We start from the raw sequence: 15,490 nt of genomic DNA, 5'->3' as shown, positions 1-15,490 counted from the left end.
AAAACCGGCACCAAAATAAGTTTGAAAATCTCCAACAACGGAATACCATACAACGACCGCAATTACAACAAGACCTCGTCGTCATGAATCTATCGTCACTCACCTTAAGCAAAGAAGCCACGAGTGCTTTAAGTCGAGGGCACAATTTTGCCATAACTCCCAAGCAAGTTCCAAAAGCTGAAATAATGGCGTCCATCGAACGAGGAATATACAACCTGCCTCCAACAATAGCTAACAACATACGTTTAGATGTGGCCAACATCCTAATCAAGTCCAAGCCTCCCAAAAATAATATCCCACATAAGGAATTCATTGCTATAAAAGAGCTACACAACAACAGCCAGATTACCATAACAAAAGCTGACAAAGGAAATGCAACCGTGGTGATGGACACAACTGAATATGAAAACAAAATGCACACACTATTACAAGATCAGTCAACATACAAAATTATAGATCGCAATCCCACCAACACACAAAAGAATAAGGCACGAAAATTATTGAAAAAAGTCACTTCCTGGCCCAAAGACACAGTTAACAAACTCAAACCCTTCCATGTTAAAACACCAAGGATCTATGGAGCACCAAAAATTCACAAACAAGGCACACCCCTACGCCCAATTGTGGACAGCATAAATAGTCCCACATACAAACTGGCTAGACATTTAGCGAAGCTACTAGCCACTCTCACAAACAATTCTCCCTCCTTTGTCAAAAATTCAGCACACCTAAAAAGCATCTTACAACACCTTACCCTAAAAAGCTCAGACTTAATAGTAAGCTTTGACATCACTTCACTATTCACAAATGTACCACTAATAGAAACCCTCAATCTACTGAAGTCACACTTCCCCCCTGATATATTTGAACTATTCAAATTCACATTACATGCAGGATATTTCACATGGAAAGGGAAAATATACAAACAAATAGATGGGACAGCCATGGGCTCCCCCCCCCCCAGCCAACTTTTACATAGAACACCTGGAAAAACAAGCAATCAATACAGCCACTCTTAAACCAACACTTTGGCTATGCTACGTTGACGGTGTGCTTGCTATTTGGCCACATGGCCCAGAGACATTGAAAACATTCTTAGCACATTTAAATAGCCAACATCCAAAAATCCACTTTACTATGGAACTGGAAGCCAACAACTGTCTGCCCTTCCTGGATACACTTATCACATGTCTTCCAGATGGTTCCTTATCATTTTCAGTTTATAGAAAACCCACACATACAGGTAGATACTTACACAAACAATCACACCATCATCCTTCTCAACAATATGGCATATTAAAAACGCTAACCCATAGAGCGAGAGCAATCTGTTCCAATGACAAGGCTCTTACTGCTGAACTGACTCACTTACGCCACGCCTTCTTGGCCAACGGCTACAATCCACATAAAATAAACAAAATACTAAACACTCTTAAGAAACCCCTCCCACCATCCACCACAGAGAACTACAACAAAACAGTCACCATCCCTTACATTAAAGGCACATCCGAAAAGATCTCAAGAATTCTCAATAAACATAAACTACGCACTACATTCAGACCATGTAGCAAATTAGCTACCCTCATCCGCTCACCCAAGGACAGCATTCCTCCTTTATCACATCCAGGAGTCTACCAAGTACCCTGCTCATGTAATCAAGCCTACTACGGTCAAACAGGAAGAACTGTGAACATCCGCATCAGCGAACATAAAAGATACGTCCGGAATTATCATTATGGGAAGTCGGGCCTAGCAGACCATGCTCTGGATACCCCTGCACACAGGATCAACTGGAAAAACATAAAAGTACTACACAGAAACCCATATAAATCAGAGAGATTGTTCTTAGAGGCGACAGAAGCCCTAAAACACACTCCACATCTCAACAAATATGGCTGTATTAACTTGCCGAAGATCTGGGAGACAGTCATATTAAGAATTTATTATTAAGAATTTATTAAGAATTTAGTCATATTAGTCATATATTTCTCTAGTAATATATGATACCTTTTTTTTTTTTTTTTTTCTCTCCAGATAGAGGGTGCCAAAATCAGGACTAGTCTTTGTGTTGCTGCTACAATTTTGCTTAAGTACACCATGTTGTTATAGTCTCGCGTATTGTGACAAACAGTGTTTTTGTGCTCTGAAGATGCTGGTTATAACACCAGCGAAATATCAGCATTAAGTTAATAAATTAATTATTTACTTAGTTTCTGTGTTCTATTATACCGTTAAAATAATAAACAAAAAAGTGTGTGTAAAATGTTTATTTCCCAAGCACTATATACAAATTTGCATTATTAATAAACTTACCTCCTGAGGACAAAAAAAGCCCACAAACTTAAAGTTAAAGAACATAAACATCATCAAAATTCCTTGTCTTCTCTTCAGGATCACAGAATTTGATGAGAATATGCAAACTAAAACAGTTAACTTCAAACTTAAATGTACAGTTTCTTTTGCTCTCCAGAATGGTCATTAAAATGTAATTACTTAGCTCGTATCTGTTTTTCTTCTAAAACAAGAAAATAATTGGCACAACTTTTAAGTGAGAATGTATTCTTTCACATAATCTGCATAATATCAGTTCCTTTCCTATTTCCTTGAAATATGAAAATAATTTTAAAATTCCCTTTTTCCTTCTGGAAATTTCTTCCTTATCTCTAAACACAAAAAAAAATTCATCTTTCAGATTTACAGTACTTAACTAGAATGCATTTGCTGCATAACATATCAAAAGGAACTCTCTATTGCTTCAGGAGAAACTACATATCACTTCTTTATGCAACAATTTAGCTTCATATAAAAGAGATTTATCTGTTAATTTTGGGATAACTGTTCATTTCCTTCATAATGCTCTTTTCCAACTTTTTGACTTCAGAATTCCTTTAAACTCTATTTCTCCCCTAAACTTCAAACTTTTTTGAACGTCTTTCTCTGTTCCACGCAACAACTGCTCTATTATTCTCTCACTCACTCATTCAACTTCCTCTGCAATCTTTGCACAAGCACACTACTGCCTGATGTGGTAAGCAACATAGTGGTAAGATGAAAGTCATTTCTTGTAAATAAGATTGCAGTTCTGCAATAGTTTGAAAACATCATTGAAAAGTTCAATAATTTCTTCTTTCAAGTTTATATTATAGAAATAAAAAACTAAATTAGAGGTGAATCCCTTTTGCAAATAAATATTGCAGTCAAATAGTTTTCGTGGGCCATAAGTATACAAAGATTTGATAGAAACATTTCTAATTACAAGAAGTCATGCTTTTTGCTATACATTTAGGAAATGTTTACATACATGATAAATAATAAAACCAAAAAGTTATCCTTTCCTTTTTATTTATTTATTTAATCAAAATCAGCTTCTGCTAAAAAAAAATGTAAGATAATCTGATATCGCTAAATAGAATATAGCCACTAATTTGTCATCCAGAGCAGCTAAAATTCTTCTGATCTGAAATAGACTGAATATTCAATGCAAAATCTTTTCTAGCTGCTTGAAGTTGGTTCTGTGTCAAGGAAAACTTGTGCAAGTATAAATTGCATTATCTCCAGATGACTGAATAGTGTCTCTAAATCTAGCAAATGTAAGAATAACATTTTCGTGTCTTGACATTGTTTGAGAAAGAAAATCTGAGCATGTTGCTTGCCTTTATAAAACTGATAATTTCCCTAACTTGCCTGTTAGTTTAGTGAATTCTTCCCCTCAAAGGATGAGTCTGATCTTTAAAGGTACCTGTGGTATTATGATTAAACAACCAAAATAACATGATAACCACAGTAATAAATTTTAACAAAAGGCACAGATAATCTGCACTGAATATAACAGTACATTGTAAGCATGTATTAACCCCCTAAGCAGTGTTTTATATGAATGGCTTTTCAAAGAATTGCAAGCCCTTTAACACTGGCCTAATCTGAATTGGAATAATTGTATTTTCTCTCTCCCAAAAGTTCAGGAGATTCTCATTTTATGCAAATAAGAAAAATAGTTTTTAAAATATTATTATGGCATGTGGCAACAGTTTTTAAATTGGTAAACCAATTGTTGTATTTACCTTGTATTCCTGTCTTTAAATCCCCTGTTTTCACATAAACTGACAATGTACTGTTATTTTCACTAAAAATGTACTTTTCGTTAAAATTTATTACTGTTATGTTATTTTCATTGTTAAAGGTCCATGTCATTCATATTCCTATGAATTTATTATAGGAAAGAGTCGACTAAGTAATATTAGTATGACAAAATGATAACTAACTCTCAGTATATTTTTTAGGAAGCAGAAAGACTAGAACCAAGTGATGACTCTTCTGGTTACTCCTATATTGATTATAGTGAAAAGCGCTCTCTTCCCATTTCGATTCCAGACTATAATTGGACAGAAAAAGAAAAGGGCGGTGAAAAGTTTGTGGTAAATCATGCTTTCTTTCCTTTTTTTTTTTAAAAAAAAAAAAATTATTAAGTTTGAAATACTAGTATTAAAGTAATTTTTCCCTATTGATTCTAATCAACTGTATTCTTAAATATTTGAATTTACTCTTAGAAAGTAAGTAACAAGGAATAGATATAAAAGCATTCAGGAATTATTAGAAGTATGCCCTTTGATTGAAAAGGTTCCTGGTTTAATTACAATTGTGGTACAAGAAGAACATCTATATGAACATTTTTAGCTAAAGGTGAACTGGTCTGGTCTTACATAGTAGTGACAGGCATTTTCATCCTGCTTAATATGTAAATTGGCCAGAGAGTTGCTTTGATGTTATCTAAATAAACAACCAGCCATCAACCAGCTTCAAATGTGATCATGTGGTCAGTAACATCACTCTTGCTATTAATGACCATACACAGTAATTCTTTTAAAGCCATTGGTCTTAATGAAGCTAATCTAACTTCAGCAACTCAGAACTACAAAATAACTTGTCTTCTTTGTCATCTTGTCAAGATCAAAAGACTGTTACAATTTCCATGAAAGCTCACTCCAGAATTAGCTCAACATCAACCTTACCAGAATATTAGAAAATTGCTCACTTGTTAAATTGTAAACTATAATAGACAAGCAATTAAATTTTGGATTACTTCCTGGGTCTAGCTCCCACTGAGGAGACCTCAAAGGTCAAAACCAATCTGGTTAATGACCTTTCCCATAATGCATAATAATGTACATGTTTCAAAGGAAGTGTTTTGCATTATCTGATGCTAAAGCAATTGATGGGAAGTTAACAGCCTTTGTATACAAGTAGCCTGGTCACGAAGGTACTTCATATGCAAACTTTGCTTGCTGACACTTGGGTATAGGATTATACAAAAAAAGCGAGAATATAATTTTGTTTATTAGAATTTAATTGATAAATAGCAAGCAAAAAGACTCCATCTCTGATTCTGAGTATTTTAAAAATATAGTGATACACCATTTTATTATTGCATATGAAAAATATGACTTTTGCATTGATTTAACCTCAATACATTTCATTGTCTAGTTCCTACTGAGGAGACATCAGTAAAGATTGAAACCAGTCTGGGTATTGATCCTTATCGTAATGCATGGCCATTACATACCAGCTAAAAGGAATTGTTTTTGCATTATATGTACTAAGACATGTGAAGTCAACAGCCCTCCCCCCCCCCTCTCGTTTTCTCTCTTTCTGTGTGTGTGTGTGTACACATATATACAAGGTGGTCCAAAATGTACCTACCAGATTTAATGCTGTATTATTCTTGAACGAGAGGCATACGAATCTCATCCAAAGATGTATTAAGGCCCACATCTTATGCCATTTATATTACGACATGTTCAATATGTTTACCTTAAACCTCGACGATCTTCCACAATCATATCACAAAATTGTGCACCATCTTGTGGAGGATGTCTGTTGGAATAGCCAAGATTTCATGTCTGATAGATGACTAGCTCTTCCAAAGTCTTTGGATTGTTCTGATAAACTTTGTCTTTAAGATGTCCCCATAAAAAAAAAAAAAAAATCCAAAGGATTGAGGTCTGTTGAATAAGGTGGCTAGTCAATTCTGCTTCCGTACTGTTTTGGATAATCCAAAGCAGTGACATTCCTACGGAAATGTTTCAGAAGCTTGAAAATGGATTGATTTTGTGCGATGGGGACGAGCACCATCTTGCATGAAAAAGTGACTAGTGAGGCCAGAACCATAGAAGCCCTGAAGGAAAGGAATGAAATTGTTTTCAATCAAGTTTTGATACCTCAGTGCAGATACGGTCCCCCCCCTTCCCCATCAGTGAAAAACAGGTCCAAAAAATGCCAACTTCTGACAAGGCACAGTCATACATTTTGGGTGAAGACTTGAAATAACTGAAACATGTGGATTTTCTGATTCCCATATTTTCCAGTTCTGCCTGTTCAAGAACCCATCAAGCCAAAAGTGTGCCTCATCTGAAAACCAGATGAGACCAAGGTCAATTTCTTGTTTCTCAGTTCTTCTGATCATTGCATTAGCAAAGTCCAGTCTTGCTACCATGCTTGCCTCTGTGAGTGGCTGTTGGGTATGGATTTTATAAGGAAACAAATGAAGATCTTCCTTGAGAATTCACCGAAGACTGCCGTGTTTGATTCCTAACACTCAAGACACTCTCCTGGTAGACTTTTTCAGGCTTCTTTCAAATGTTTCCCAAACTTTTTCAATATTTCTTTCAGTCCTTGCTGTTGAAGGCCTGCCACTTTTAGAGGTCTAACACTGACCCAGTCTTGTGAAATTTCTTGACGAGGTTTAATATTGTGCCTGTCTGGTCCAACTTTGACGGCAAACTTTACTTGAAATGCTTTTCTAACCTTTTCAGGGCTTTCTGATGATTAAATATACATTTAGATGATGAATACCTGCTACACAGTAGTGTAGGCTGACATTTTTCATACCCTGCAACATGAAAAGAAAACATAAATGAAACACAAATGGATTGATAGCTATAATATGTCGGTAAAGTTTTTTCTAATTATGCCAGCTAATTGCAGAGAAAATTAGATTTAAATTTGGTAGGTATGTTTTGGGCTACCCTGTAATTATTAGCCTTACACATGAGTGGTTCCAAGATTTATTACATGACAATACTGTATGCAGGCAATTGGTTAGAAAGAAGAAAGGAATTTGCTGTGTTTATTGAAAACCCAAGAATTATAATTATTGAGGAAGACCATTCCAAAAAGGAACTGCCCATACAAATAGCTTATTCATGAAATACTTCACATGCAAGCTTTGTTTGCTTACTCTTGGGTATAGGATTAGAATAAGAATATAATTTCAGGTCTAGTCTAATATAATTTACTTGATAACCAAGTGAAAAAAAATCTTTCTACACCAGCTGTAAGATTGAAGGTCTTCATCAAATAAATTATGACCTACAATAACATGTAAATTCTAAGGGCTTATGTCAACAATTCAAACATACAAAAATCGATGTGTCAATGTAAGTGAAGCAGTGTGGTTTGAGAACAAGGTCACCTCAGTTCCATTGAAATGTTTGTTGAAATTGACGCTTATTCCACTTTGAGCTTGTTCTAGACAAGCATTCCATTACTACTACATTTATTCTCGATAGCTTGAGTGCCTATTTCCACTGTTTAGTCAATAGTAATTATTCATTCATATAACAAGATGAAGTCAGCTACACAAGGATGTCGGATGTGCGTGCGTGCACGCGTGCACACACACACACACACACACACACACACAAAATGCTCATCTTCATGGATTGAAGATGAAATCGCCCTTTTTTACTAAAAGAAAGGCCTTATTTCCAGAACTGCAGGTAATCATCCTATTCCAGAGAATATAGTCCTGACCTAGCACCATCTCTAATTATCATTTGTTTTGATTTCTGTGTGAACAGTGCTTTGCCAGTTATGGAATTCAGTTCAGTTTTTTATCTCTAAGAACTAGGCCTGGTATCATACAAGAATCAAACAGCTTATATAAGAGAGAATGATCAGGACGCTGTAACTTGGTATATTATATTTTGCTTTTTTTTTATTCAAGTATTAACATAAAAATGGAACTCTGAAAAAGCTTAGATCATCTTTGAATAGTAGAGGGACTAGAGAATAGCACAAGGTTTGCTGTAGTGTTAGGTAAAAATGACTTGTCCCTTTCAACTTTGTTCCCAGGAAATAAATACCCAAGAAGATATTGACATTGTTAGAAAACTAATTTCTTTGAACTTATCTCAGACAGCTTTAGTAAGTCTGATTTCCCCCCCTCTCTCTCTCTCACTCCTCCAAGCATATAAATTGGTCTTTAATTTACTTCCACCCCATCACTGAGGTATTTTAAACTTTGTATAACCATTGAATATGATCTCAAAAATTGATAAATTTGAGGAGGAAGCTAAGTGAGATTGGTAAACAAAGGAAATTGTAGCAAATTGTGCCCTGACAACAGAATACATAGGATTGGCAGGAACCATACATACATAAAGCACACAGAACATGAAAAAAAATATACAAATGCAGAAAATAATAACAGACATAAGAAAAGAAAAAAAAAATTAGAATTGACATTTAAACTTGTAACTGTTACAGTAGTTTAATGTCAACCACCCAAAATCTTTATAGTGAACTAAATTTCATTTCAATTTGAAGTTCACATATTTAAGTCGTTATGACAATTTCAGGTGAGTGACACTGATTTAAACTAATGTAACATTTCAAAATGTACGCATAACATCTGTATTTCATAATCTTCTAGATCTTATGTTTTCTATTATTGTTTGCATATGTACTTTTTCATCTTGTTGTTTTGTGTACTGTATGTATCAATGATTTCTGCTGTTCCTTTTGATTCTTCATCAGTGTACATTTTCTTACCATTTCCTTTGTTCTGTTTACTGTCATTCCTTTGTTTATTGACATCTCAGCTGCAGATTTCCCTCTATATATATCACTCTTTAATAGACAGTGTTGTCAGGTGTTAAAGTTAACTATGAGCAGCAGTAAGTCAATAGTTTGATGGTAGACACTTTTTGAATCAGTTGCATATGGGCTTGCTTCCATGCAATGGGGTGGATGCAAGTTGGGTATAATATAATATTGAGATAATAAAGAACAGATTAGTTAAGCAGCATATCTCTGATCACATTTAAGTTAACGATTCTTCTGATATCTTTCTGGCTGAAGGTCATAGGAAGCATGCCATTCTATGCTCCAATTAAAGAGGGAAGCGATTTGCCTTGGTCATTTTTGCAAGAGTCGGATGAGAAGAATAATATCAGCAGGTTAGTTTTATATTTAGATGTTACAGTACTACCATCTGGGGGCGACAGAGGTGATATCACAGATGGACAGAAATTGCACCCAACAGCTTTTGCAATGGTCCAGAAGGCTTGACTGCCATTAACACAGGCAGCAAGTCTTCTACATTTAGTATTTTCAGAGTTGAGTCATTAGCCCTGTTAATGATAGTTTGTAAGTGTTGTAGGCTTCTGCATGTAAATGAAGCCTTCTAGATTTTATCTTGAGCCATTTATAAGGTTTCTTACTGATTTCATGCTTTTTTTTTTGGAAAACCATTTCTTGGATATTGTGTGAACATTGAATTTTGAACATTGTAGAGAATGAACTCTAACTACCACATTTCAACAGGGAATGAGGGAGTTGGAATGAAATCTGTACTAAGATCACAAGTATGTGGATTTGGAGAACAGAAACAGTAGTCTCACTATTGAAAGGAAGAGTAATAGTCTCTAGTCTTCCCACTTATTTATAGTGCCTAAGGATTTTGCAAGAGTGTGAATAGCTGGGGGGGGGGTCAGGTATTCTGTTTGTGAGGCGAATATAGTTTCTGCATTGAGTCATTGTTTATAGCAAATACCTCTGTTTCTCTTCCAGCTTCTTTATTGGAATCGGTAAAAAAGAAAAACTCTGTCTTGGAGTTGATGACATTAGCCACCAAAGTGACCTCATTGTTAGTGTAGTTGGATTGCAGGAAATCAGGCTTCTGGGATAAAGAAAATTCCTATGAAAATCATTCATAGGTCTGAATGATTTTCAGAATGGGGGAGATAGACAGCATATGATTAGAATTAAGAGAGTTAAGATTTTGCATCTTCTGGGAAGGATAATGAATTGCTAAAATTGCAGGTGATACCATCTTTTTGCAGAAAAAATTGTACAGCATGTAGTTTGGGTTGTGTTATTGTGGCAGTAATTTGGGATTTGGTTAGAAACAGGAAATCGGGTTTGAATGTCTGAAGGTGATAATGCACATCATTTTAAGTTGGTATTTATACCACAAATATTAATGAAGTGAAGGGGGGGAGGACAATTTTTTTCTCTTGAAAGGCTTTTGAGTTTTTAAAATTATTTAATGATATTTGGGTTTACTATCATGTAGTATTTTAGAGATTAAGACAAAAAGAGCAGAGGAACATACTGTAGAATTATGTGGCAGTGATCAGGCAACCTAAGTGTGTTATCAGATTCCGTCCCATTGGCATACCCTTGAAAGGTATCACTCATGCTGGGTATTAAGATTAATAACTAGACATTTTATGAAAACATGGTATGCATAATAATGCTTGAAAAAACAATAACACATGTTATAAGGGAAATTAGAATATATTAAAATCTGATATATTTCACTCACTGTAATGTGAGCATCATTCAGGTAGAGAGCAAGAATTTGTTACAAACATTAAAAAAGTATTAATGAGAATGAGTCAAACAATATGAGTATACTACCACTTTTTTCAGCTGAATGAACAGGAGAAAACATTTAAGTTTTCCAGGTATAAAAACATTAAAGGAACCAGGTATAATTTAAGTAAAAATTAATAAATAAATTCATGAATGATTTATGGCAATTACTTCCCAAAACTTGGAAATGCCTCATCACCCAAAACTAGGGTGGTGATGTAGTGTTTCGCATTTTTCAAGGGATAAATGATCGAAATTAAATCTACTATAGTGTAACATCTTTGTCTGAACCCAATAAACTGTCTAGTGTCGATTGGCATGAGGAGCAAATCGTGAACCCTCTGATTTTAGAAATCTTATATAATTTTGATGTTCTTTAATTCTGATCTTAACAACCCCCAAATAGCAAAATCAGCATTAACAGGGTACTAGATAATCACCAGGTAAGAAGTTCATCTTTAGTAAATGGCAGGAAAGAGAATAACTTTTGTGCTGGTTTGAAAGCCGAGTACAGATTATATTTGTGAAGAATCCTTGCTATTTGTTCAGAAATCCCTTAAAGGCAGGGTATGGAAATCCTCTTAACATCAGCTTGTAGTCTGGCTGAAGGATGACAATTATAAATTATTTTCTGGATGGTGGTTTCTTTGTATCCATTGCCCAATAATGTGATTCTTATTTTATTTAATTCTTCATTATAAAAAGGAGTCAGAGGAACAAATTGTTCATGCTCCATGTACAAGACTCGATCTTTTGTGCAAGATGATTGGAGCTAGGTGTAGTGTTTTTAAGAGCTTTCCTCTTGGCACCTTGTCATATGCCTTTTCCAGATCAGCAAAACTTAAATACAAATCCTTGTTATATTCTCAAGATTTCTTAACTGTTGGTTGTAAAGGGAAAATCTGATCCTGACAACCTTTATTTGACCTGAATCAAGCTTCTTCACCAAGCTTCCCTTCCACAATTTTTCTTAGACATTTCTCCATGCGGTTAGCCTAGTAACTGTGCACTTCGCAACCACATGCCTGGGGAAGGAGTGTCTTAGGTTCAATTCCCATCGGAGACATGAGGAGAAGGATCTTTCTCAGCAATAGCCAAGTTAGCCGGTCTTGGGCAGTAGGGTTTTTCCCCCAGATTATCCTGGGTTTTTCATCCCGCAAAGCAGGCAAACCGCCGTTGAGAACTCAACACTATAACGCGAAGAGCGGCAGCCGACAAGTGCCACCATCTCATGATCCCTAATCACAACACTATATGTTTATTGTCTGAGATAGTGTGGGTTTTACGGGCAATTTTTTGAGTTTATGGGATGAAAAGCCCGAGTTTCCAGGAGAAAAAACCCTCTCGCCTGTGCCAGAGATCAGCTAACTTGGGAACCGGTTGAAGAAAGGCTTAGAAAATGTTCCTCTAGTCAGCGACTAGATTTGAACCTAGGTCTTTCTTTCGGCGATCAAGTACCATGGAGTGTAAACGCCACTTCCACTGAGCTACCCAGGTTCTGCCTGTCATACTTCAAAGGAATACTTAAAGGCTTCACAACTAAATGTGTTACTTTGTCTCATATTGAGGTGGTGGAGTTTTTCTTACAGAATAGCATTCAGATTTGTCAAATGCATTCACAATTTATCAACAAACTACTAGCAAGATTTATATTAAGAGATGGCCTATCTTCCCAAGATAAAAGTTAATTCTGACTTATCTTAGTGATGTAATGCCCACAAGAGAATTTGGAAATGAGATCTTTACAAAATCATCCTTGACATTTGTCTTATTAATAACTCTTGACAGCTAGTGTTAACAATATTATTAATATTGTTCCATATGCATTTTGGATTATGATTTGATAAAGATCTGTTCTTCTAAAGCTCTTTATAATCATTTTCATCCTTGTTTCAAAAATTATTCCTACTGCCATGTGAATACCTTCATCCCAGATTCTAATTTGCATTTCCATTCTTTAGGGATGAATACCTTCTTTCCAACTTGCACTTTCATTCTTTAGAAATTAATACTTTCATTTCCAATCACTCATTTCTTGTTTTTATCCTGTAAGTATGCCAGTACAATTCACTATTAAAATGAAGCTTATCATAATTGGCTTGAAAATTAAGCCCAGGTTTTGTTTTCTACATATAATCCAAAATGTCTTCAAAGATCATAAATTAATCTAAATTAGACCATGAAACATTTGCAAAAAATTTATCTAATTTCCCAAGTGGTACTTTCCATTGCTGGGTGTTCACAACTTCTTTTGGTCAGTTTCTTTTCCATGATCAATAAACTTCTACATTTATTGATCATGGAAAATCTCATCTTTCTATACCCAGTACATCACACTCGAAGCTTTCCATAATTTTCTGCCACTGAGAATTAAGAAAATCTTAAGAATCCTGGAAACTAAAAAAATTTTCTGGTCTTATCATATATCTTTGTCTCCCTTTTCCCTGCCACTTGTCAAGAATGCCTCTGTCATAGTGACAATTGTAATGCAACATTTGCTTTTCACTTGGAAAGCCCTGGATTGAATCTCATCTAGGATTCAAGGAACTTTTATAAAGACTTTACATTTGAAAGTAAATAGAGTATTTACATATAAACAGGTAAACTGGCTCATCTAGAATTGTCTTCAGAACTTGTGTTCCAAAGCTCTGTCTTAAGTTGCCTTTTTACACTTCCTGTTCTATGGGTATTTATTCTAAAGCTTTGTAGTTAGTACATATCCTACCTGTCTCAAAACGTGATAGTAAATCTATCGTGAATCTAATAGCCTACTCATAAAACTAATAACCTATTGTTCTCACCTCAGTCTGCTCTAAGATGATTATATTCTTTATTAGGGGAAAAGCTTCATGTTGAAATATGCAAATATTTCATTTGAGATTCTCAGATAATCTGCAAATCTATCTGATAATCTTATTTAATTGCAATGTAAAATATTAGTGCTAGCTCTGCATCCTGTAGTTGCAGTTGTTTACAAACTGGCATATGCCATAATAAGACAATACTCTGAAGAGACCATGTAGTCACATTTTTTTAATATATTTTTAAGATTCCATTACCAAATGGTGTTTCAAAGCTTTTAATTTTTCTTCAGTGTAAACCTGTGACGTTACCTGCATTGCATGTCAAAAGTTACAAATGGTTACATACTAAAGAAGGATATATATGTATACACACACACACACACACACACACACACACACACACACACACACACACACACACTCGGGTCTCTTTTTATGCATATCTTCTTTATGCGGTGCATGACTTCAAAACTTATGAACAGCGTGTTTCAGCACATTCTGGAGTAACGTGTAAGCAGTCAGTGTCCTTGAAGTTTAATTTTGCATGTGAGTGTTTGTCTTTTCGTTATTGTAAGTCTAAATTTTGCTAATTTTTATTTTAAAGATTTAATTTGGCCCAATGGAGAAAAAAAAACACCAAAGAAAAGCAATTTCTCTGGAAATAAAAATTGCAATTTTAGATCGCTTAGCAAAAGGAGAGAGATCTACAGCAATTGGTTAACATTTTAATTTAGGCGAATCTACCTATAAGAGCAATTAAAAAGAATGAAGTTGCAATAAGAAAATCTGCCATTTCTGGCAGTCCTAAATTATCATCATACTCGAGATGCTTTATTAGAAAAAATGAGCACTCGTAATTTGGATTGAAGAATTAACTCGAAGAATTCTTATAAGTGGTTATTTAATTAAACTCTTTTGTTTTATGAACAGATGAAGCAACTGGAGCCATCTACTTCCGTTTCCCAGGCTGATAAAGAATTTTCGGCTAGCAAAGGATGGCTAACCAGGTTTTTAAAAAGGAATGCACTTCATAACGTGCAGGCAAGGTTGCAACAGCAGATGAAGAAGCAGCCAAAAATTTTCAAGTTTCATTAATTGTTGACAATGCACCAAGTCATCTGCATTTAGAACATCCAAATGTGCAGGTAGTGTGTTTTCCACCCAATACAACATACATTAATCAGCCATTAGATCAAGGCATAATTGCTACTTTTAAAAAAATATTACGTTAAGCACACTTTCAATTTATATTGGATAAACTAGAAAATGAATCACTAACAGTAACTGATGTTTGGAAAAAATATTCTATTTTGGACTGCTTAAATCATGTTGCATCTGCTATTGCTGAAATAAGACCACAAACTTTAAATGCCTTGCGGAAAGCAGCTTGGCCTGGATGTGTTGCAAACAGTGTAATCATTCAAACATCTACATTATCAGCTTGAAATCATTACCTTGGCACATGAAATTGGTGGAGAAGGTTTGGATACATTTAGCCAGAATGATGTAGATGAATTGCTTGTGGATAATGCCTTAAGTGACAATGATATTATTGGATATTGATTAACTTTAGATATTGTCGAAGAGCCAGAAAAAAATTAGTGAAGTGGAAGAAAAACCTGTCCCCCTCACTGCAAATATAATTCAAGCAGGTCTTGAACTGTGCAATAAATTGGAAAATCATTTTCTTTTTAATGACACAACAAATTCTGAATGAGCCTTTCAATTCCAACGTGAGCTGAAGAACTGCATGTCTGGATATCGTGAGATGTATAAAAAATTAGTAAAATCATCATCACAAAGTTTAATCACTGATTACATTGTCAGAAGAAAAAAAAAATCATCACAGAATGAGGATGAAGCTAATTCTGTTTGCAAAGAACCATTGCCTTTACCATACAGATCTGATGCACTGACTGTCTCTTCTGGTGATGAAAGTGATTTCGCACCAGTTTGCGAATGTTGCCGAATATTGTCTAATAGTGACGATAATTCTGATGAAAAAATGTAAAAAAAATTGTTACGTTTCA

At 35.0% G+C, this 15,490-nt stretch overlaps 1 protein-coding gene across 3 annotated transcripts in view; it reads left to right on the top strand.

Annotated features, from left to right (window-relative positions):
- The window catches only part of Snx27 (sorting nexin 27), a 279,474-nt gene that overhangs the window by 51,843 nt on the left and 212,141 nt on the right, over positions 1-15,490 (top strand). For all 3 annotated transcript variants that reach the window (XR_016549182.1, XR_016549181.1, XM_090402014.1), the window contains exon 3: positions 4,281-4,415. Coding sequence is in view for 1 of the 3 variants with exons in the window: in XM_090402014.1 (XP_090258140.1) it covers positions 4,281-4,415 (135 nt within the window). In the remaining 2 variants the exon portion in view is untranslated. The remainder of the gene's footprint in view (positions 1-4,280; positions 4,416-15,490) is intronic.

Source organism: Typopeltis vanoorti, chromosome 12 (assembly GCF_054136105.1).
Source record: "Typopeltis vanoorti isolate ZY-2024b chromosome 12, IOZ_Tvanoo_1.0, whole genome shotgun sequence".
Lineage (NCBI taxonomy): Eukaryota > Metazoa > Arthropoda > Arachnida > Uropygi > Thelyphonidae > Typopeltis > Typopeltis vanoorti.
Note: the sequence above shows the minus strand (reverse complement) of the source record. Positions and strands in the feature narration are given on the sequence as shown.